This window comes from Canis lupus, chromosome 1 (assembly GCF_003254725.2).
Source record: "Canis lupus dingo isolate Sandy chromosome 1, ASM325472v2, whole genome shotgun sequence".
NCBI lineage: Eukaryota > Metazoa > Chordata > Mammalia > Carnivora > Canidae > Canis > Canis lupus.
Window position 1 is genome coordinate 68070525 of NC_064243.1, and position 22808 is coordinate 68093332.

Below are 22808 nucleotides of genomic sequence, written 5' to 3' on the forward strand. Positions count from 1 at the left end.
ACTTATAATTACAAAGATCTGACCATGCTAGACACAGAATAAGACTCTTCTCTTCTTTTTGTCTTCAGTTTTATCTCTCTCTGGTCCAGGGTCAGAGAAAAGGCCAACTTGTCTAAAACGTGGAACAGTTCTTCCTTCAAGAACTTGTTAATGTTTGTAGGCTGTTACTTTCCTCACTTAGCCAAGATTTCATGCAAATAATATTTTAGGCTCTTATTATTCTACAATGACATTACTGTACTATTTCTCCATATCTCCTTTCTACCCTCAAGTTAATACAACACTCCAATTTCAGCAATTTAAATATATGCTAATATGCAGATATTTAGAGTTTTAAAAAGCCTCCACAACTTGAGACTTACTCTGTAACATCATTAGATAAATTGATTGATAGATGATAGATAACCTCATTTGAAAAAGAAATGCTTTTAAATGTTATAATCTTGTAAACAAGATTTATCTTTGATATTTCTTAATTATTCAATCAACATTGATTGACCATATGGTCTCTGTGGAACAATTTTCTATACTAAAATCTCCTTCACTCTACATATACTATATTCTACTATGAGCCATGTACTGTGCTAGGTGCTGTGTTTGGGCCTGGCATAGAGCCTGGCCCGTAATCTCTGGTTGGTCTCACAGAGCTTGCAATCTACTTGAAGAACACAGATAACCACCGAAATAGATAGAGCCATCCTTTGACATCTTAATCTAATTTGTCCCAGAAAAATCTATTGGACAGCAAGCATTCACAGAGTAGGGCCCTTTTTTCTCCTTATGGCTTTTTTTCCTTATAGCTCTAAATTTGTATCTTTTGACCACCTTCACTCATTGCACCCAAGCCCCTCTCATTATGCTATCTATGTGAGACATGTAATAACACATTCTCATCTCAGTCCATCCAAACTCCCCCCCAAAAAAAACCCACCTGTTCACACCACTAAGACATACTTAATCTACCAAGTATTTTAGTAGAACATAAAGCATTTAAAATATCAGTAACTTAGTTATTGAACTCCAAATAAAGTCCAATTAAGGAGTGATTCCTACATGGCACTAGAGATAGAGAGAAATGGAAGGATGAAAGATCTATTTGGGATGGTTCCTGTCCTATAATGGCTCACCATCTAGTCTCAGAAGATAATTTGCTGTACTGAATGCTGATGGACAAAACAGACATTGATTCCTGTGAAATGTCTCTCTTCAGTCCTCAGGTAGAAGATAGTGAAGGGACTATTCAGTTTGACGGAGAAGGGTACGCCCTGGTCAGCCGCCCCATTCGCTGGTACCCCAACATCTCAACGGTCATGTTCAAGTTCAGGACATTTTCTTCAAGTGCTCTCCTGATGTACCTTGCTACACGAGACCTGGTAAAGACATGCCTGCTGATCTTCCATGATTAAAAGTTTGTTTGCCTCTTTTCCATAGGATTCCAATACAATTATCAGTTATTGTTAGATTATCAATTATTATTCAAAAGATTCTGGGATGGCAGTGTGATAGCCAGAAGTAAATGATGCAGATAGTACTTACATATTTTCATCGATAAATTCAATTACAGATGCAATTTTATTATTATTTATTATCAGTACACTCCCCATATAATCCCTTAAGAGAAGCATCCAGTAAAGATTCCTCCAGGATGGAATCATGTGGCAGCAAAACTAGTCCCTAGTCTTCTTCTAAAGACCTAAGTTGAAAGGTGGCTCTAAACGTCCTCATTGTTTTTTCCAGGTTAATATGTCTCAGTAAATTCTTCCAGGGAACTACCTTTTAGTTGGATTAATATCCTTTCAAAGGAATTTCTCCTGTCCATTATTCTCCTTTATTATTCTCCTGTCCAAGGAGATGTCCTCGTAATTTGGTTGTGACTACTTGTACCATAACATCACACCCACAAACATTCGCAAAGTGGTAACACCAGTTCGATTTCCCAAGTGGATGTCACTTACACATCAACACACGCAGTGACTTAGCCATAGGCCCTGTTATAAACCCCCACTCACAAAAAAAGTAAATACTCCTATTTCTCTGTGTACTGAATCACTGGTGTATTTTTACTCTATTGATAGAAAGATTTCATGAGTGTAGAGCTGACTGATGGGCATGTAAAAGTCAGCTATGATCTGGGCTCAGGAATGGCTTCCGTGGTCAGCAATCAAAACCATAATGACGGGAAATGGAAATCCTTCACCCTGTCAAGAATTCAGAAGCAAGGTGAGTTTCTATCATAATAATGGACTGTGAGCCTTGATCATGCTATCCAGCACTCCTGTGTCCCTAATCATGTGGAGGACCATCTGTAATTTTAGGTACTCACAAATTCTGTGAAAAATGCAGATAGTCATTTCTTTGGCTTAGATTATAGGTGACTTGGTTTACACATGACTGATTGAAGAGCCAAATGGTTCTCTGTCATTTTCTTTGGAAACTGAGAGCTTAATTTGAAAGCATAACACTGTCTTCCAACTTGTAAAAATTAAATCCTGTACCAGGTCTGAAAAGGTTGGGTGCTTTGTTTTTCTTTCCTTCTTGTTTTACCAAGATGTGGCCGTTAGTGTGACCCACCATGGAATTTGTGGGGGCAGAAGAGCACAGCAGCCAGGTCTTTGTTTTTTAAAAATGCCAAACATGTATGTGTGCAGGTAAAGAATTGAAAAATAGGGATCCCTGGGTGGCGCAGCGGTTTGGCGCCTGCCTTTGGCCCAGGGCGTGATCCTGGAGACCCGGGATCGAATCCCACGTCGGGCTCCCGGTGCATGGAGCCTGCTTCTCCCTCTGCCTCTCTCTCTCTCTCTCTCTCTCTGTGATGTGACTATCATAAATAAATAAAAATTAAAAAAAAGAATTGAAAAATAATCATGTAACATTTTTATAGTCCAGGAGCTCTCGAAAAATATACTCACAACACTATTTCATTTGCCGAGATAAGCAGGTGTTTGTTCTGGTGTTAGCGAAAGGGAAACGTGGGCTCAAGCTTACCTGTGGTCTACGGGGAATATACATAAGATCTCATGACCATGGCAGAAATCCAAGTCTGTTGGGTCTTAGTGCTGCTACTGTCATTTCAGTGAAGTTCCCCTAGTTCTGTGCACGATAGGATTACCAGTATCTGCAAATGAAATTTGATACTTCCGTTTATAAAATTAAACCTAATTACTTTTGACCATGCCGGTGTGACAATTGATGAGAATTTCGGTTTAACTTTGCACCACCCTTCACTTCCTGCCTTGAACACATCTAGCAAGCACCCACTAAGCGCTGCGCCACATCTGAGTGAGGCCTGGGGCAGGTCCTTGCCTTAAAGGAACGTGCAGTCTAGTGGCGGAGATAGACAAGTAAATCAATCAACGGTGAGAGGATAGAAAGCTAGTGGCTGCATCAAGATAGGTACGGTAGGTTGGGAACCTCAGGAGAGAGATGCTGAAGTCACTCAGAGAGGTCAGCTCCCGGGGAAGGGCCTGAGGCATCAGCAGGAGGTGAGGACTTCACTAGATAGACAAGGAGGTGAAAGTTGTGTGAAAGCCGGGAAGCCTCAGAGAGCATCATACATCACACATCATCGTACGCCATTTTCCACTTGCTCCTCCTTGAACATGGAGGCCTGGAGAAACCCTTCGGTTTGAACCAACACTGGTTAGCGCTACGTGAGTCACAGTGCTGTGTTACACATCACCTTGTAAGGGAGGCACATGTGCATTTGTGTAGTACCTAAGAAAAACATTTAACCCTGTTTGACCCAACATTTCCCAAACTTCTACAATCACCAAAATCTTTCCATTCCTGCAAGGCTAAGAGTCTGCTGAATACACTTTGAGAAATGCTTTAGTTAATGTCCAGGAGCAAGAAATTTCCCATCCCTTTCTGCGTCCTTCTAGCTTCTAGCCTGATTAAGAATCAAGTTGACATAGGACTAGAAAACAGGGCAAAATCAAATTTTGTACATGCAGGGAATAGACACACACACACACACACACACACACACACACACGAGAATTCCAAAATCAGTCAGGCAAAATGAGGTATCCAGGTCATTTTGAACTCAGAAGAAGGGAGTAGTCTGGGACTTCAAAGGGAAGAATGCAATTTATAGGAAGATAAAAACAACAAAAAAGGTAAATGGTAAATAAGTTTGTGTCGAGTCACTCAGAAACAATGGACAAAGGGGACTTTGATCGCACAGGCCTTGCCAGGTTCCTCCCATGTGCCACCCCTGGTTCACCATATCATGATTGCACTCTTCCTGAGCAGGTCTTCTATCTAAATTCTTAGGCATTTGTGGGGGGAGGCTAAAGGGCTCTTCCTGAATCTACTGGCCTTTTTATTGCCCGTTTTTCCCCCCAAGTTTTTATTTAAACCTAACTAGTTAACAGGTAGTGCGTATTAGTTTCAGGGGTAGGACTCAGTGATTCATCACTTACCTACAAGACCTGGGGTTCGTTACAGCAAGTGCCCACCTTAATCCCCATCACCTATTTAACCCATCCATACCTCCCCTCCAGGAACCATCAGATTATTCTCTATAGTTAAGAATCTGTTTCTTAGTTTGCCTCTTTCCCTGCCCCTGCCCCCCACCCCATGTTCATTTTGTTTCTTGAATTCCAGGTATAAGTGAAATCATACGCTATTCATCTTTCTCTGACTCATTTCACTTAGCACAATCCTCTCTAGCTCCATCCACGTTGTTGCAAATGGTTTTGATTATTTTTTAATTCAAACTCATCTTGTCAGAGCAGCCCACCTGGGGGTAGCCTGCCCTTAGCCCCCAGTAACTGCAAGTAAATCCATTGCTAACATAGATGAATGTTGGCAAAAAATTATCCGATAAGGCTAGAGAGGTAACAGAGCCAGTTCATGAAAGGCCTTGTGAACAAAGCTAATGAGTTTCAACTTTATCCTGAAAGCTGTAGGGAACTACTAGGAGTTTTAGCCAAGGCTGTGACACCATCAGATTTATGCTTTAGTAAAGTTCCCTTAGATAACTTTGGAGGGTAGATTTATGACCATTTCAGGGGCTGCTGAAGACTGTAGTAAACCAAGTGAAGAGCGAGGAGAAGGAAATCATGAGAATGGAGAGGAAGGAGTAGAATTGAAAGATATTAAGCATTTTACAATCAAGGAGCTTTGTGATATATTCAATGTGAAGGATAAGTGTTTTAAAAGGGAGGGGTATCAAGAATAATTTCTTTTTTTTTCCTTAAATAACAACAACGTTTTAGTGCCTTTTACCAAGCTATTGGATATAAAAAGAGAATAGATTTTCTAGAGATGCTGAGCTTTATTTTGGACATATTGTATAAAAGGCACTCTTACTCTCTTTAGCAGCCTAGGGAAGTTGTGTAATTGGCAGGCAATCAGTTGTGTGTACCTGAGCTTCAGCGGAGCCGTAGGGGAGATGGACAGCTTGGAATCATTATTATGCCATTAATAGTTGTAGCTGAGCAGAGATGAGAAAAACCAAGCAGTCATCTCTTGAGTGAGATGATGCAAAGCCCTGGAGCAAACAGCAGTATTGAAGGGGGCATAGTAGAGGCAAAGCCCACAAAGGAGGCTGAAAAGAAATATTCGGAGAAAGGAGAAATGAGAAATTTTCAGAAGATCAAACTGAAGGCAGAGTGACCAGTTAGGTTCAAGAATAGTCCAGGCGGGAGATGAATGATGGCTTGAAATAAGAGTTACCGTGGGCTTTGACGCTAGGGAAATGCAGAAGAAATCCACAGCGTGATAGCACCACACAGTTATCAGAACACCAGCAGTTAAAAAGACTGAGCATACCCAGGGCTGGCAAGGACGTGGAGCAAGTGGAATTCTTACACACCTGCCGATAAGGATGGAAAATGTACAGCCACACTGGAAAGCAGGCTCGCAGTTTCTTAACAGGTTAAATATGTGCCTATGATGCGAACCAGCCCTTCACTCCCACGCATTCACCCCAGACACCTGAAGCATATATCCATACAAAGACCTTGTACCAGAGTATCCACAGCACCTTTATGGGTGAAGCTCAAAAAAAAAAAAAAAAAAAAAAAAAACCTAGAACATCTATTAACAGGTTGACAGATATGCAGATTGTTGTGTATGCTCACAATGGAATACTATGTAGCAATACAAAACAATGACTATTAATATGCACACAAAACGGATGAGTATCAAATATTCTTAGTAAAGAAGGCAGATGTAAAGGAATACGTTTATGTCAAGTATATAGAAAATACAAATGAACTGATAGAGCAGACGGAGGCAATGGAGAATGAGGTTGTGTAGGGAGGCACAAGGACGAAGGATATCGAAGACGCATAAGGAAACTTTTGGGGTGCTGGATATGTTTGGTTTTTTTGAATGCGGTGATGGTTTCATGGATGTACACATATGTAAAAAATCGTTAAATTGTATCCTTTCAACATAGGCGACTTAAACTATGTCAATTATAGTTTGGTAAAAAAAGTTTTAAGAAGATAGGGTAGATATTAGTGTTGTTTAGGAGATAAAATTAGCAGGGCTGTTGACTGATGAGATGTGGAACGGTGAAAGGACAGTCAAGATGAGTCTCTAATTTAGGAGATTGGGTGGGGGGATCATGGTGCCACCAAATAAATAATGTGAATTTGGGTATAGAAAGATAACCATTTCAATCTGGAATATATTTTGTTTGAATTTTATCTGAGAAGATACCGATGATGGTGTCTCACCTATTGGATGTGGGTTTCCAGGCAACAATCAGGTCCAGGCATATATATTTCTGAGTTGTCAACATATAGTAAGTAGATATAAACTGGGAGGTTGCCTGGATAGCTAAAATCCAAGAAGTAGCCAAATGAAGACACATTAGGGAACATAACACTTCAGAAGTGCTCAAAGAGATAAGTCACAGAGGAGATTGAGGATGAGGTTGCTTTAAGGTACAAGACAGAGAAGCTGGCATTATGAAAGCCAAAAGAGGATATTTCCTAGAAGGAAGGGAATGTTCACAACCTCAAATACTGCATAGACATGGATTAAGATAAGGACCAAAAGCCCCCACCGGGTTTGGACACGGGGAGGTCCCTGTGAATTTGAGCAAGATGAGACTCCACAGAGTAGCAGGAGACGGATGCAAATAGGCCTTCCTTTCCGTGACCAGATTAGCTGTTTTGTGTGAGTTCAGTTAGAAGAACCACAGCCACCTCCAGAGATGTGCCATTCCCCTCAAGTGCACCGCTAGAGACACAAGGTGGAGAACAGTCATTTCGATTTTCACCGAACAAGAGAAGAAAGGAATCACCAAGTAACAATTCATTTACAAGAACTCAGCATTGATTATAAAAGACTTCCCAAGCCCCTACTCTTGGTCTAGCATTTAATAAGACCCTTATTTCCCTGCTTACCCATAAATGATGTCTGAACTCATCAACTCTGAAATTTTATGTGAATAGCTATTCTGGAAGGGAAAGAAATAGGGCAGGAAATAAAAGCAAGTGTTAGCATTTCCTAGCAGAACCCACTTCACTGCTATCACTCAGGAAGGGGAGAGGAAAGCCCTTCCTTTAACTCAGTAAAAATATGCCACCCTGTGTCTCGCCGCTGGAGTTAATGCTTGGGCCAGTGAGTTTCAATTCAATGTATTTCTGCTCTTTAATCAGTTTTTCTTAGAATGGTTTCTAAAAATGCATATATTCGCTCAGGGAAAAGGGAGAAAACTACCTCCAGTCTCTGGCTTGCCTGCAAGAGAGAAGCAACATCTCATTTTCACAGACACCATTAAAATCTGCACCGGATCGGTAGAAAGAGGCTATTTCCATGTTCCAGTCAACAGCTCCTTATGAAAACTTCTTTGCTGATCTGGATAAAAAGGAATATGAATGAAAAAGTCTTGAAAATGGTTTTATAATTTTTTTTTAATTTTAGCCACCGGTCCGGTCAATAAGATATGTGCATGTAAAATTAATGTCTGTATGAAATCTTGACTTGCTAAGTATTTTTAATAGGATGATTATTTAACAGGTGTTTCTTTTTTATTTTTACAAAGCTCTACTTTGAGGATTTGAGGTATTCATTGCTTTGGTATTTTATTTTGGTCATTTTTTAATAAGCTAATTATGTTTAAGAAACTTAGAAACTTAGAAAGTTTCTTTCTACCGATTATGGTGGAATTTTTTTGAGTTTGATATTTTTCTTTGTTTCTCAAAGAACACTATTCTAAAAGATGATGTGTTAAGGCAAAATAATAATGCTCCATGGTTAAATAAATTTGGGAAATACTTTTTTTGCTCTATGTCCCCCTGTGGAAACATTACATTGAATATTAGTATGTTGAAAGATCTGGGCAGTCATAAAATTAAAATATATGTTTAATTTTGCTTAACCCAATGTTTGTCATATTTATTTGAACCAGGAATGTCCAGGAAACTAGCATTCCAAAGAATAAACCTTTAGAAATACCTGTATAATCCACCAGTTCAAATAGCCATTTTCAGATCCTTGCTAATTCAGATCCGCTATCAGGCAAAGATTCAGAGGCCAAATCTCTCATGATAATAAACTGATGCCTCAATGTGCATCGAGGGTCCAAAATATGGAAAGCGGTTGAAGGCTGGGCCTAAACAAATATTAATGGTGAGAAGCACATAATTCAGAAAAAGCCCAGCCTGGCTCTTCAAAATGAAGGGGAGAAAATCAATGAGATAAGGGGTTCCTGTCGGCTTTCTGAACAAAACAGTTTAAACAGAGAAGAGCCTCTCCTTTCCTTTGTCTGGCTGTTATTTTTATGCCCTTTTTGTAGATAATCATTTGTTTTATCAGTGTCGCTGCTTCTGCAGTTGTTAAATAGACGTGTGTAGTACAGACTCTTGAGAAAGTCAATGTTAATTTGAGAATGAGAGTAAGTTTATATTGAAGTAACAGCAGTGATACGGATGTGGCTGGTCTTGCTCATCTAAGCCTTTTCTTTCCTTTACAGCCAACATATCAATCGTAGATATAAATACTAACCAGGAGGAGAACATAGCGACTTCATCTTCTGGAAACAACTTTGGCCTTGACTTGAAAGCAGATGACAAAATATATTTTGGTGGTCTGCCAACACTGAGGAACTTGAGGTAATTCAGTGTGTATTTAGAGCTAAGGATTAAGTTTTAATTAAATGGCCACTCTGCTCACTCGAGTTCTGAAGTTTAATTACAACAGGAATGTCACATAACCTTTAGTTGCAGAAAGGCTTAATTAAAAAAAAAAATCATGTTACATGTTAGAACAACACCTGGATTTAGAAACCCAAGGATTAATTTGATATCTCTGTTGAAGGGATGGATGGAAATCACTATTTCCCTCATATTCACCTGATGAAAAGAATCATAAAAGTAATTAAAGGTAGACACTAGAGTTGCATGTGCATCTTGTAATTGCCTTTTTCTTGCATAGTAACTGGAGATAATGGCAGGCTGACACTGCTTAGTGTTCTAAAAATCAGTCAGTGTTCCAGGATACTGTGAGGATAACCTAGTTTATTGCTAAGCATTAGCGTGTTAATGGTATGTTGGAGCTTTTCCATATGCCTAATGCTAAAGCTATATTAGGAATTCTTGTGCCTGTGCCAACATTTTTTTTAGATTTCACATATGTTTTTTTAGATAGCAGGATGGGGAGATATAATTAGCTCATAGTTTAGTTCAAAAAATAAATGCCAGCAACCAAAAAAATCTCAGAAAATATTTCATATGGTATTTAATTAATGTACTGCTTGTTGTAAAACATCTCGTAAGAAATAAAAGTTATAAAGCACTTGATGCTCAATAAATGTTAATTGAATTTAACTAGAATGGAATGAATCGATTTGGTTAAACCATGAGAGTTTACTACAAATACAGACTACTGTGTTTTAGAGTTTCATTGAGTTAGTTTTTAGTTGTTAGAAACGTCCTATCTCAGTTGTTTCTACTCTAAAAAGACACACCACGATTGGAGGTAATCTCAGAATAATTGAAAAGCATGGTAGTTAGTTGTTCTCCTATTTTCCAGATGAGTGGAGTGCACATACCTCATTTTAAGATAGCTAGCATAAAGACTGGGTTTTACTCTTCTCCATGTACCTAAACCCATAGACCAGGCAACTAACTTCCAGTCTTTCAAGGGTTTAAGTTAATATGTTTCATGGGGCACATAAACCAGCTCTGCATTCATCCACGTTATAATGGACTTGTGGCAGGAATGTAAACCTAAAGTATCTGGTCAGGAAAATCATTGCAGATCAAATGCATTTGAATAGTGATGTAGTGATGACTCAAAAATCTATTTATTCAGTCAACAACTGTCTGTTGAGCACCTACTCTGTGTCAGACACCATAGAAATACTAAGGATCCAACAGTTGCTTAAGTCTAGGATTTGTTTTGCAAGATCATTAAGTAAATTCCCTATAAGTTAGTTGAATATAGCCAAAGTAAGGCTATGGAAGCATGGCTTTATCTATTCTAGCGATGACTCTCTTTTAATGATCATAAAGTGATTTTTAGGAATTATCTGCAAAAGTATGTATGTTAACCAAGTTGAGACGGGTTTATGTATTAGTTTTCAGACTACATACCTAATGAGTCTGTATTGCTAAGATGCTTTTACTTGCACAGTACAGCATTTTACAATATTTCTATGGCACATATTCCAATATAATCTTTAGACACATATCTGTGACTAAGCAAGGAGCCGTGCATTCATAGTTGGCTGTTATTTTGCCCACAGACAGGATCTTAATATAATAAAGTTCAAGCGATGAGGTAAAGTATTTTTACATGTGTTAAATGCAAGCTCATTGAGAGGCAATATTTATCAGCTACTCATGAATACTATGGCATAGTAACGTTTGTGCATTTTCCCATTCATAAGATAGATTAAAATTAGTATTTTAAATTTAGACATCAAAATAAAAATGTCCCAAGAGAGCAGTGTGGAAAATGGTCATCTTTGGATTCTAATTTCACTGTGGCCAAGGGCATATGTCTGTTTTCTGTTCTGTGGGTTTTGCTACATTCCCTTCCTCCTAAGATCCCTGTGAGATACTTTTTAAGAAGACTTAGGAATAAAGTTTATTGTTTTACTAAATGAAAATGCAATTATAAGTAAATTGTGTTTGTTTTTTTCTCTTCCCTTTGACCTAGTATGAAAGCAAGGTAAAATTTAAATTATGCATTATGCATGCCTTCTTCGAGTGCATGGGTTGGGTAAGTGTGGCTTCTTAGATAAAGCGGTGGTGCAGAAGCAGAGCAGCACCTACGCGGCTTTATTCATACATTTCATGAGCAAGTACTGCTGCATTCTGAGTTCTCATGCTGTCCCTTACTTACAAAGATGCTGCTGCTCACCCACCAGGAACTGGGCTGCGATTTCCCTTATTTCACCTGCCATGAGGACAGATTGGCTCTGCTTATTTTTCCAGCTGCCCGCGCACAGTGGCCCCCGGTGCACATACACAGCAGCACACACGCCAAGGGCAGCCGGGCAGGCTCAGGGGCCCCTGTAGGTCTGGGGAACAGAGCAAAGCAGTCTGAAGGGTTGAACCCCAGACTCCGATCTCCATAGCACCATGCTGTCTGCTGAACCATCGCCCTGTGCTCCCGAATGCTCACCACTGCCTTGCTGCTTTTTGCAAGCCTGCAGATATGCAAGGGTGTACAGGGCCCTTGCGCCTCTTTGCAAAGCTGCTTATTATCATTGTGTTGATATAGAATTATCTGTGAAGCCAGATAAAAGACACCTCTGGAAATACTATATTTAAAAACAAGTGTTTGCCTTAATGGTGAAGAAGCTTGTGGACAGCTTCCCTCGCTTCCCAGGAGCGTTTTAATTGCCGTTTGCAGAAAGGCATCAGCATGAGAGCTATGAACAGCAGGTCTCTGTACGCGGCTGATGATACCCCAGAGACGTGCTCAGCCTGGCACACTCTGGCCAGAGCCTGGTGCTTTGGTATCACAGAGCCTAGCTAGGCCATCTTTCTGGAAAGGAGCTACTATGGCTGAACTTATCCAAGGCATTTTTAAAGCAAAGGCCAGACTTCTAATAGCAGAAAGTGGAATATATGGAAATGAAAGTATATACAAAAAGCAAAATCCAAGTTGTTTTGTCACAATGGAGTGATGAGCCGAGTCGTGCTGTTTGCTGAGACTGCTCAAAGGCAAAGGCTGGCTTTTGGTGGAAATGTATAGACCCCTGGAATGACACTGTGTGGCTTCGTAATGTTGCCTTTGAGGCCAATAGAGGAAGCAGGGGCTTGTGGTTACCATCAGGAGTCTGATCACCATACGTGATTGCTTATCGCCCATGTTCTTCCTCGCGTTGAGCCTGCTACAGCATTGTGTTTTGAGATAGTTCACTGTATGTCCAGGAAACTGTGAAGTACAAGACTTCTAGAGGTGATTTACTTCATTGATAAGACCTCTGAAGAAATGGCGCTAAATCCGTCCCCCTCTAAAGTAAGATGAACACTCGGAAGGAAATCCACCTGTTCCCTTCACTTTATAAACAATATTATAAGCAAGATCCTCACCCTCCAGTTGGGTATGTCCTTCGTAATAACCAACTGACTGAAGAGAAGGAGAAGACATTGGGAATGAGGGGAAATGATCAAAGAAATGAAGTGGCTCCAGAGAGAGAGAGAGAGAAAGGAACAAATACTTAGCATGACATACATCACCTGATACACATACCAGGATCTGATTTCTGTTCCCACCTCTTTTTCCTCATTCCATGTGTTTTATTGAGGCAAAAAAATGGAATCCGGGCATCATAGAACCAGGAGGAGAGAATTAATCACTATCCTAATAGTATTTTGGTGTTGATTAGACAGGTATTACCGATGCTTATTAACACCAAAAAAAGTATTATGATTTTTTAACCTAATAGACCTGGACTGTTCCATATGGTAGCCATTAGGCACAGTGAATAGTTAATTTTTAATTACATAAAATGACAATGTTCAGCTTCTCATTGGCCTGAGCTTCATTTCAAGGGTCAGTAGCCACATGTGACATGTAACTATCGATTTGGACAGAATATTTCCATCTCCGTGGAAAGTTCTATTGGACGGTGCTGCTATCAACTAAATAAACAAGTACCCTCACTGACATTTTACCAGCTTCTGTTTATTGAGCACCTACTGAGTGCTAGCATCTTCGTCTTTTTCTAAGAAGTAATGAATAAAAAGTAAACATTCACATGCTATTTTGGGGGTATAGAAGCCATCTTCAACCTTATTGGAAAAAATGTACATTTTTTACCTTTGGCCGCTTTATTTTGTTATTGCTCCAAAATACAATAAGGACCTTGGGGTCAATCTGTAAATCCAATGTTGCAGTATTTTTTTTTTTACTATGTAATCCAAAAGAATATTTCTTCGGCTTTGTTTCCGTTAAAAGCTTTAAAGAGCATACAATATTTTCTTAATCTTTGGCTACCCTTAATCCCCCCGCAAAAAAGCCTCAATGACAAAAATGTTTTCTTCTCAAAATAAATGAGTACAGATATCTTCCCCCTAAATTTTGAGCAAGTTTTTACTTTTTTGGTATAGTTTTATCATGCTGCCTACACATTTGTCTACTCTTTGGTACCAAAAAAAAAAAAAAACCACATTCCACTACACATATGAAGCCCTTAAGAAATCAGTTAATTCCTGGACCTTGAATTTAAAGGCTGTGGTGAGATTAATTTAAAAGAGAGCAAGAAAAACTGCATAAAGATTCTTTCTGCAGGATGAGGGTAACATCCGTGTAACCCAACCAGGAGGTAGTGGAGGCAGAGTCTGCTGAGCACGTGTGTGCACCTGTGACAGTTTGAGGGACACCTGCCTGCCCGTGTGTCAGCCTGCCCCACGTGGCTTGCACCCTGTAATCACAAACACTGTACTGCCATTTCCCTGAAGGTCACACTTTTTTGTTTTCCATGTAACTTTTCAACAGACCAGAAGTAAATTTGAAGAGATATTCCGGCTGCCTCAAGGATATCGAAATTTCCAGAACTCCATATAACATCCTCAGCAGTCCTGATTATGTTGGTGTTACCAAGGGGTGTTCACTAGAGGTTAGTTTGGTTTTTTAATGGCTCCCTAAATGCTTCCATACCTGATTTCACTTACGTAGTTTTGGTGCTCTTGTTAACCTATTTTAGATTCCCAGGGATCCTAGTCTTAGCTATGCTTAAATAACAAAGCGAGGTTGAAGCACGTCCATAAATCACCACAGTCACATAAACGTAGGCAACGGTATGATTGAACACTCAAAATTGTGAACCAATTCCCCACGTGTGTAACACTTCATAACATGTATTTTTAATATTAATCTCTTTTCTGGTTCTCTCCTCCTTTCCAGTACTACTTTTCCCCTTTCCTCGTTCTTGTCATCTATTTTAGACTTACGTCCTCTTCAAGTATTACATATAGCTTTGTGCAGCAGCCCTAAGTTTTTTTTCCAGAATATACTAGGAATTTACACAAATAACAAGCAACCACGTACACCATAAACATTAGTGCTTAGCATTTTGTCTATCGTTTGAGAGTCAAACCTCCTTGTCTTTGAAAATGGCACCGATTAGGAACCGTCCACCAAGACCATCTTTGGCAGGACTGCGAAGTCCCCTGCTACTGGGCGTCTTCAAACCTTTTCTTTGTTGCAGAAGCAGCCCCCTTGTTCCATTGAACCCCTCTGCCCCGACTCTTCACTAGGGGCTGACTCATAGGAGACAGAACACAGGTCCAGCTCTGCTCTCTTAAAATGTCTATAAGGAAGAGTCAACAGTCATTAGGAAATAGTAGCAAGAAGTTTACGGGCATCCTAAAAGCAATAAGTTTGGGTTTAAAAAAAAAAAAAACAACAACAACAATGTTAAATGCATCATGCTTATAAAATTTTGATTACACTGATATGATACAACTGTTCATTTTAGCTGTTTTCTCCACTGTAATAATTCTAAGGCATGGTTGTAGGATTCAGGGAAGTGAAGGGAGGAGGAAGAGAAAGAAAAAGCGAATCCATCCCTGCAACATGAGATTTAAAGACTGGAACAGAACTTTTAGGGTCTTCATCATTAGAGGCTCCAATTTGGAATTAGCCATAGATATCCATCATGAGATGCTTGGGAATAAGGGAAATACAGCATGGAAACTCGAAGGATCCATGCTGACTTCTTTAAGAAAGTTTTACTGAGAGTTTTAATCTTCCAAAGCCTAACTCTCATCCATGTCCAAAAGATATATACATGAGGATGGAAAACTGTCCAGAAAATGAATAACCTGTATGTGTGAAAATGCTAATTCTGTAAAGGTACTTTTCAGTCACCAGGAATTATTTTACAACTGAAATACGAGGCAGAAAGGATGTGAAAATAAATATTGAAAAGTCTGCGCAGTACTTTTATCGGAACTATCCAAAAGTCTATGATTTGAAAATTGGAAAAGAAAATAGATGATACATTTTACAACACTTATGTCACTTAACTGGGCCTGAAACACGGTGGGGAAAAAATATTCTGCGTTAGAGGATGCCTTGCTTTTACTACAGCAAAATCCGGGACTTGTAAAATGAGCATTTTAAGCACTCAAAATGCCCGACTACATGGGCTTGCTTCCTAGCACCTTCATGCAGTGGAATCCTCCTGCCATTAAAAGTGATGATAAGATCTGTGTTCTGAGAGAGGTATCTCCCACATATGTGGTGAAAAAAAAGAATTTACAGAAGAATGTGCCTACCGGGGTTTCATTTAAATATAGAGAGGAGGAGAGAGGAAGAGGGCAATTTGTTGTGAAAAATAAATAAATGAATGCATGCATGCAGGATAAACAGATGGATGAATGATAAAAGCTCCATGCTTTTATCAGCTTTGAGATGGGGGTGATTTTTGCTTTCTCTTTTTTGTACTTTGCTACTGTCTAAAATGTTATTGCTTTAAATTTATTATTAGGGACAATGGTACTATTTTCGTTTTGAGAATTGGGCTTTAGAATGTTTGGTTTGTTTACTTTTCAGATTGAGCTTTCACCTAACTTTTTATTCTTCTAGAATGTATTTATACATTTGATAGCCATGGACATCTTCCCTTGGGCTCATCATGGAGAAAAATGCAGACATAGACCATGGTCAGACTCCTCTGTAAAACAGAAACAATTAGTTGATAGAGGGTATTCAAGGGATTATCAGAGTGTTTTCCAGGGCGATTTAGCAAGATAGATCTACACCAAAAGAAAATGTCATCTGTCGGTCATAATTGTGTGTATTTTAAATCAAAAGTGCTCAAATAAAAGCAGAGGCCAGAGGCACCTGGGTGGCGCAGTGGGTTGACCATCCAACTCTTGGTTTCAGCTCAGGTCAGGACCACATTGGGCTCCATGCTCAGTGGGGAGTCTGCTGGGGGGTTTTCTCCCTCTCCTTCCACCCCTCCCCCTGCTTGCTCTCTCTCTAAAATAAATAAACCTTTAAAAAAAAAAAAAAAACAGAGGCCGGATTTTTTATTTTAACCCAAACTGCTCAGAAAGTTCAGTCATGCCTGGAAATAGTATTTCTTCAGTTACTGCAAGCTCTCCACATAACTGAGTCTCACGCTTTCTAAAACAATGTATTTCATGGTGATGCTGAGTGCCCGGAGGAGGGTGAGACAGAAATTTCGACATTTTCACTTCTTTTTGTTTTAAGGTGTTATTTATTTGAGAGTGCACTCGAGAGACAGTGAGCACGAGCAGGGGGAGAAACACACACAGAGAGAGAGGCAGACTCTCTGCTGGGCAGGGAGCCCAATGCGGGACTCGGTCCCTGACCCCAGGATCCTGACCTGAGCCAAAGGCAGACGCTCATCCACCTGAGCCACCCAGGCGCCCCTAAATTTTCATTTCTGATGCTTTCTTCTCTTTTTTCCCTTTTGCCCACAGAACGTTTACACAGTCAGCTTCCCCAAGCCTGGTTTCGTGGAGCTGCCCCCTGTGCCAATTGATGTAGGGACAGAAATCAACCTGTCCTTCAGCACCAAGAATGAGTCTGGGATCATCCTCTTGGGAAGTGGAGGGATGCCAGCCCAACCCCGGAGGAAACGAAGGCAAACTGGACAGGTACCCTCCTACCTGGTTGGCAGGGCATTTTCCTTTGTGCTTATAGAAGACATTTTATAAGGAGCCTGGCAAGACATTTAGGCTTTATACATTGCCTTTGTGGTTTTAGATTTGCATCACTTATTTCCACTCTCATCTTTTTTTAAGACAATTATCTCCGCAAGGATTTTCCTTGTTGGTCAGCTCTAGGTGCACGGGCCCTTGTATTTGCACCCGTATTTCATATGGGCTCGGCATGTGTGTGTTTAAAGGGAGAAAGCTTACACTGTATTCAGATTACAATAATATCCCCTTATCTCTAAGTCTGATTACTTACCGCATCTGTAGATATCCCACTAGGGTCTCTTAAATTCAAATTTAGATCCCTTCTCGGATCAATTTCCCAGTTTTGCTAGCCTACATGATGCAGTCTCTTCAAGTCTGACCACCCCACCCTCTCTGGACACAGAGAAGGCAGGGAATGGGCGTGGGATAGGAGAAAGCAAGTAGAGCCTAACGCACCCATGCATGGGCAGTGGCCTATGCCCAGGTTCACTCTTGACATGGAGAGGGAGCCCACAGAGTAGCTGCATTGTCAGGTGTGAACCTCAATTTCATACCCTACACCCTTTCGATTCTGTTAAAAGCGATCTCTTAGGCGTCATAACTCTTTCCTGCCTTGATATTCCTCCCGGACTTTCCATCTTATGTTTTTAAATATATACATTTTTCCATTTAATCTTGTTTTTCTTAGTGAAAGAGGTCATGGGAATTAACTAGTCTACAATTACCAAAGAATGAAAGGAACGCTTTACAAATATGCCCTCAAATATGGATGCATCCTTGTCAACCAGGTTGTGGTGGTTGTGATTTTAGGTGTTTTTAAAGTCACATTTATAATTTAAAATTGAGTAGTCGGTAATACGGTTGACCCTTGAACAACATGGGAGTGAGGGACATCAACCCCCCCACTCAGTCAAAATTCCACATATAACTCTTCACTTCCCAAAGACAGAGCGTGCTACTGACTGGAAGCCTTACCCATAATGTAGTCACTCGATTAACACATACTTGTATGTTATGTATATTATTCGCTGTATTCTGAAAGTAAGCTACAGAAAAAAAATGTTATTAACAACATCATAAGGAAGAGAATACAGTATTTATCTTAAAAAAAATCCACATGTAAGTAGATCCACACGGTTCAAATCCATGTTATCCATGGATGTTATTATATAATAAATCTTATTCTTTTCCTGACAAAAAATAAAGACCGAACAATATAAATTCAAAGATATGAAACCATGAGTAACTTGGGTTATCTCAGAAATACAAGAGTATTTTAATATCAGAAAACCTAAAAATTATATAATCATCTCAATAGATGCAGAGAAAACATTTGGCAAAATTTAATATCCATTCCTGATTTTTTTTAATTTTTATTTATTTATGATAGTCACAGAGAGAGAGAGAGAGAGAGAGAGAGAGAGGCAGAGACATAGGCAGAGGGAGAAGCAGGCTCCATGCACCGGGAGCCCGACGTGGAATTCGATCCCGGGTCTCCAGGATCGCGCCCTGGGCCAAAGGCAGGCGCTAAACCGCTGCACCACCCGGGGATCCCCATTCCTGATTTTAAAAACAAACCATGCAACCTAACAATATGGATGGATATCAGAAACTGAAAAGAAATAAAAAAAAAGATGCACCACATACTGTATGATGCCATTTTCACAGATTTCTAATACAAGTAACATGGAGCAGGAGCTACTGGCTGGCTCAGTTGGTAGACCAGGTGACTCTTAATCTCAGGGTTGTAAATTTGAACCCCATGCTGGGTGCAGAGATTATCTAAAAATAATTTATTATTTATTTATTTATTTATTTATTTATTTGACACTAAACATATTGTTTACAGATATACATATGTGTGTGTGTGAATTTTCAAAAATAATTTTTAAAAAGCAAGGCACTGATAAAACTACAATCCGTGTTAGTAGTCCCCTCTAAGATGGTGAAGCTGGGCGATGGAGGAATTCTTTTATTTTTTTTTTTTTGTAAATTTTTTTTTTATTGGTGTTAAATTTGCCAACATGTAGCATAACACCCAGTGCTCATCCTGTCAAGTGCCCCCCTCAGTGCCCGTCACCCAGTCACCCCCACCCCCGGCCCACCTCCCCTTCCACCACTCCTTGTTCGTTTCCCAGAGTTAGGAGTCTCTCATGTTCTGTCTCCCTCCCTGATATTTCCCACTCATTTTTTTCTCCTTTCCCCTTTATTCCCTCTCACTATTTTTTATATTCCCCAAATGAATGAGACCATATAATGTTTGTCCTTCTCCGATTGACTTATTTCACTCAGCATAATACTTGACTTATTTCACTCAGCATAATACCAATGGAGGAATTCTTAAACTGGGTGGCACTCATTTAATTGTAGTTTTATTGATATTCATTCAATTGTACAGTTGTGAACGTGGCTTTATTATTTACATGTATGTCTCTTAAATGTTGAGGAATGCATCAAATAGTTGTAATAGAAATAATCTTTAAAGAATAGAGGGAGGAAAACGTGTCATTCCCTCTCATTTCTTAATGCACATAATAAGTGCTGGATACATCTAATATTTAAATTTCCTCCTAAATTCCTGTCTTTTATCCTCATCAAGACTAAATAAATGGACTTAAATCACCAGCTTTCAGGATCGTTCTTAGAATTAGAACCTGCGCCCATTAAAACAATTAAAATGAGAAAATATTAAGTACTACAATGCAGAGTAAATTGGAAATAACGTGTTAATGTTTCAACATTTTAATGATAATATTCATCTTTAAAAATCTCATAGTAAAGTCCTCTTTGAAAGAGGAAACAATGTTAAATAGTTTACATCTGGTGTAGAACCAAGGCTGGTTAAACTGACATACTTGATTTTCCAAAGCTGACATTTTGAAGCCATAGGGTTGTTTTTGACTCTGTTCTATTAAAGTTAGTTTCTTATCCCAAACAATCAATGTAACTGAGAACGTTTTAACTGAGTGGGTAGTTTGCAGTTGCCCCTTTGACGGATGGTGAGCACTTGTTCAGATCCTCTGGATGTTCTGTGTTGGACACACAGCTGCCTGGACGATTTGGCAAATCATCGGAGACTCCACGATGTGTGATTGCAACTGTCACCGCCCCAGGTGACTCACAGAGGGCTGGGTGACGATGGAGCAGCAGGTGCTCTCCACTCCACAGGCAGGGGAACACGCGTGGCCTCAGCTTTGGGGCGAGGACTGCATTCGGGCTCCCTGGGGTTCCTAATCTCATCTCAAAACCACACTGGTTGCTATGGGAACAGTAGCCAGAAGAAAGCAGTCATGTTTGTGGATGAAAAATTGTCTGCCTTCTTTCTGCGTGTGGGAGACCAGTTGGGTGCTGGCGGTAGCATATGCTCCAGCAGCCTGCGGGGCCCAGGGGAGCCCGACACCACCAAGGCCATGAGGCTGGGAGTCGGACCTGATTTCCAGGAGCTCACTGTCCACCCGTGACTCTGGGGACAGGAAGTTTCTGGACACCTTTGCTTCCTGGCCTGTGGGTTAGGGCCCGGTGCTTCTGCTGCGCCCAGACTGCACGGCCCCCAACAGCAGAGCCCTGGGCCGGGACCCAGACGCCGATTCCCGCTTGGTCCATGGCCCACGGGCGTGTTGAGTCCTTGGTTCTCAGGTGGAGGCTCGGGCCGAGGGGCCGCCGTGACCCTCCATGACCTCTCGCCCCCGCAGGCCTACTACGCAGTCTTCCTGAGCAAGGGCCGCCTGGAGGTGCACCTGTCCACGGGGACACGGACCATGCGGAAAATTGTCATCAGGCCGGGGCCGAGCGGGTTCCACGATGGGAGAGAACATTCCGTCCACGTGGAGAGAACTAAAGGGTAACAGAAGCTGCTGGGGAGCGGCCCTAACCTGTATGTGGGCCGCGGGGGTTCCCTGCACCCCTCGTCCCCCCCGCTGCACCTCCAGCCCTGCACCCCGGCCCTGCACCCCTTGCCCCCCCACTGCACCCCCAGCCCTGTGCCCCACCACCCCCCACAGCCCCTGCACCCTCTGCCCTGCAACCCACCACCCCCCATAGCCTCTGCACCCTCCGCCCTGCACCCCTCGCCCCCCACTGCACCTCCAGCCCTGCACCCCACCGCCCCTACAGCCCCTGCACCCCCGCCCGGCACCCCCGCGCCCCCCATTGCCCTTGCACCTCCACCCCCGCACCCCACCGCCCCACCCCCCCACCACCTGAGCTGGACCAGGCCTCTGCAGAGTGGCTACAGGGGGGAACAGAGGTGAAGGACACAGAGGGAAAGGCTACCTCGGGGACGACCCAAAAGAACTGCTTCCCAGCCCTGAGTCCTGAAGGGCAGCCACGGTGCCCTGAGCTGACGCGTCCGTCCCCAGAGTGCTGGGCACCGGGTATTCCCTGCACTGGGAAAGTCGTCTGCATTGTCCTCACAGTGATGTCTGACAACGCGGGGAATTAGTTTAGAAGGACAATTAGACAAAAGGAAGACAGAAGCCCCGAGACTTCAGACCCCCAACCAGCAGGCCATTTAATTAGAATGGAGACGTAGAAAAGACCTGGAAATCAACTGTGAGGAACCCTCAGGGCACAGAGCATATTTTTTAAATACAGCAGGATGATGGTGTAGCACTAGTTCAGGTGAGCAGGAGCTACTCTGTACAGACCTGCGTTTTCTAATTAATCCTCTTGTGGGGATAACAGTGTAGATAAGTAATAAGAATGTTTTCCAAGTAAATGACAAAGCTTTCCTTGGCTCATTTTTTTATTGTTATACAGAACATTAGGTTGTGGGCCGAATTACTACTGAGCGTTCTTGCAGGATATCTACTCGCTGCGATGTTTGGAAACCATGATTAAGACAAATGAGGGATCCGTATTTGGACAAACAGAATTCGCGAACCTGGGAGCCACACATTGTGGGCCTGTCCCTGAGGCGGAGTGAAAACTGAATTTTCTCATTTGAATCTTAGCGACCGCTCTAAAATACTAGTTTACAACCTTTCAGATAAGACTTAAGGTTCTTTGGCAAACGTTAACCCTTCTCATGGTGGGAAGGGCTTTTTTAACGTCTTTGAACTTGAAAGAATCTCAACAAACAAATGCAGGTTTGACAAGTACAGTTGACCAAAAAAATCATCCCAAATATGTATTTTGGTCGAGAAAGGATTCTGAGGGTCCCCGGTGCGTTACGACGTTGCGCTCAGGTGTCCTTTTAACAGGTGTCTCTTTAGGAAGGGCATTTTATTATGCCAACTTCACAGCTGTCGGCCGTTAATCCAGCCTTTATTTGATTAAGTTCAGTGTATAGTACATCGCTGAAAACTGGTCATTCGGCTAATTGGCCATATAAACAAACAGTTTCGCCATTCGCTGTTAATTAGAGGATAATGTATGGGCCGTATTAGTGGGTAGTCGGTGAACTCCGCGGCAAAGCAAGAACACATTTGCTGCCGTAATGTCTCAGTCAGGCCTCTGTGGGCCAAACACAATCACCGCCTATCCTTTCAGCAAGTGCCTCAATTAACTGATTAACTGGAGATGGCTAATGACCCTAAGAACTTCACCCAGAAACATCTTTCAATGCTTCATACCTATTCCACGGCACGCTCTGTGTCAAATGCTGGACACTTCTAACGCCTCCATCTGTGCTTGCCAACTATTTGCTCTTACCCTTCTGTGTCACCTCAAAGATTGTGCCATTTCACATCGAGTATGATGCCCTTGCTA

General features: G+C 41.3%; 1 protein-coding gene across 3 annotated transcripts in view; it reads left to right on the forward strand.

Annotated features, from left to right (window-relative positions):
- Positions 1–22808, forward strand: part of LAMA2 (laminin subunit alpha 2) — a 583497-nt gene that overhangs the window by 524464 nt on the left and 36225 nt on the right. For 2 of the 3 annotated variants that reach the window (XM_049115407.1, XM_049115415.1), the window contains 6 exons: positions 1211–1373; positions 2076–2220; positions 8939–9077; positions 13921–14041; positions 16878–17054; positions 20792–20940. In XM_049115407.1, the coding sequence (XP_048971364.1) occupies positions 1211–1373; positions 2076–2220; positions 8939–9077; positions 13921–14041; positions 16878–17054; positions 20792–20940 (894 nt within the window). Of the gene's footprint in view, positions 1–1210; positions 1374–2075; positions 2221–8938; positions 9078–11127; positions 11140–13920; positions 14042–16877; positions 17055–20791; positions 20941–22808 lie in introns of all 3 variants that reach the window. The other variant, XM_049115400.1, reaches the window with a different exon arrangement.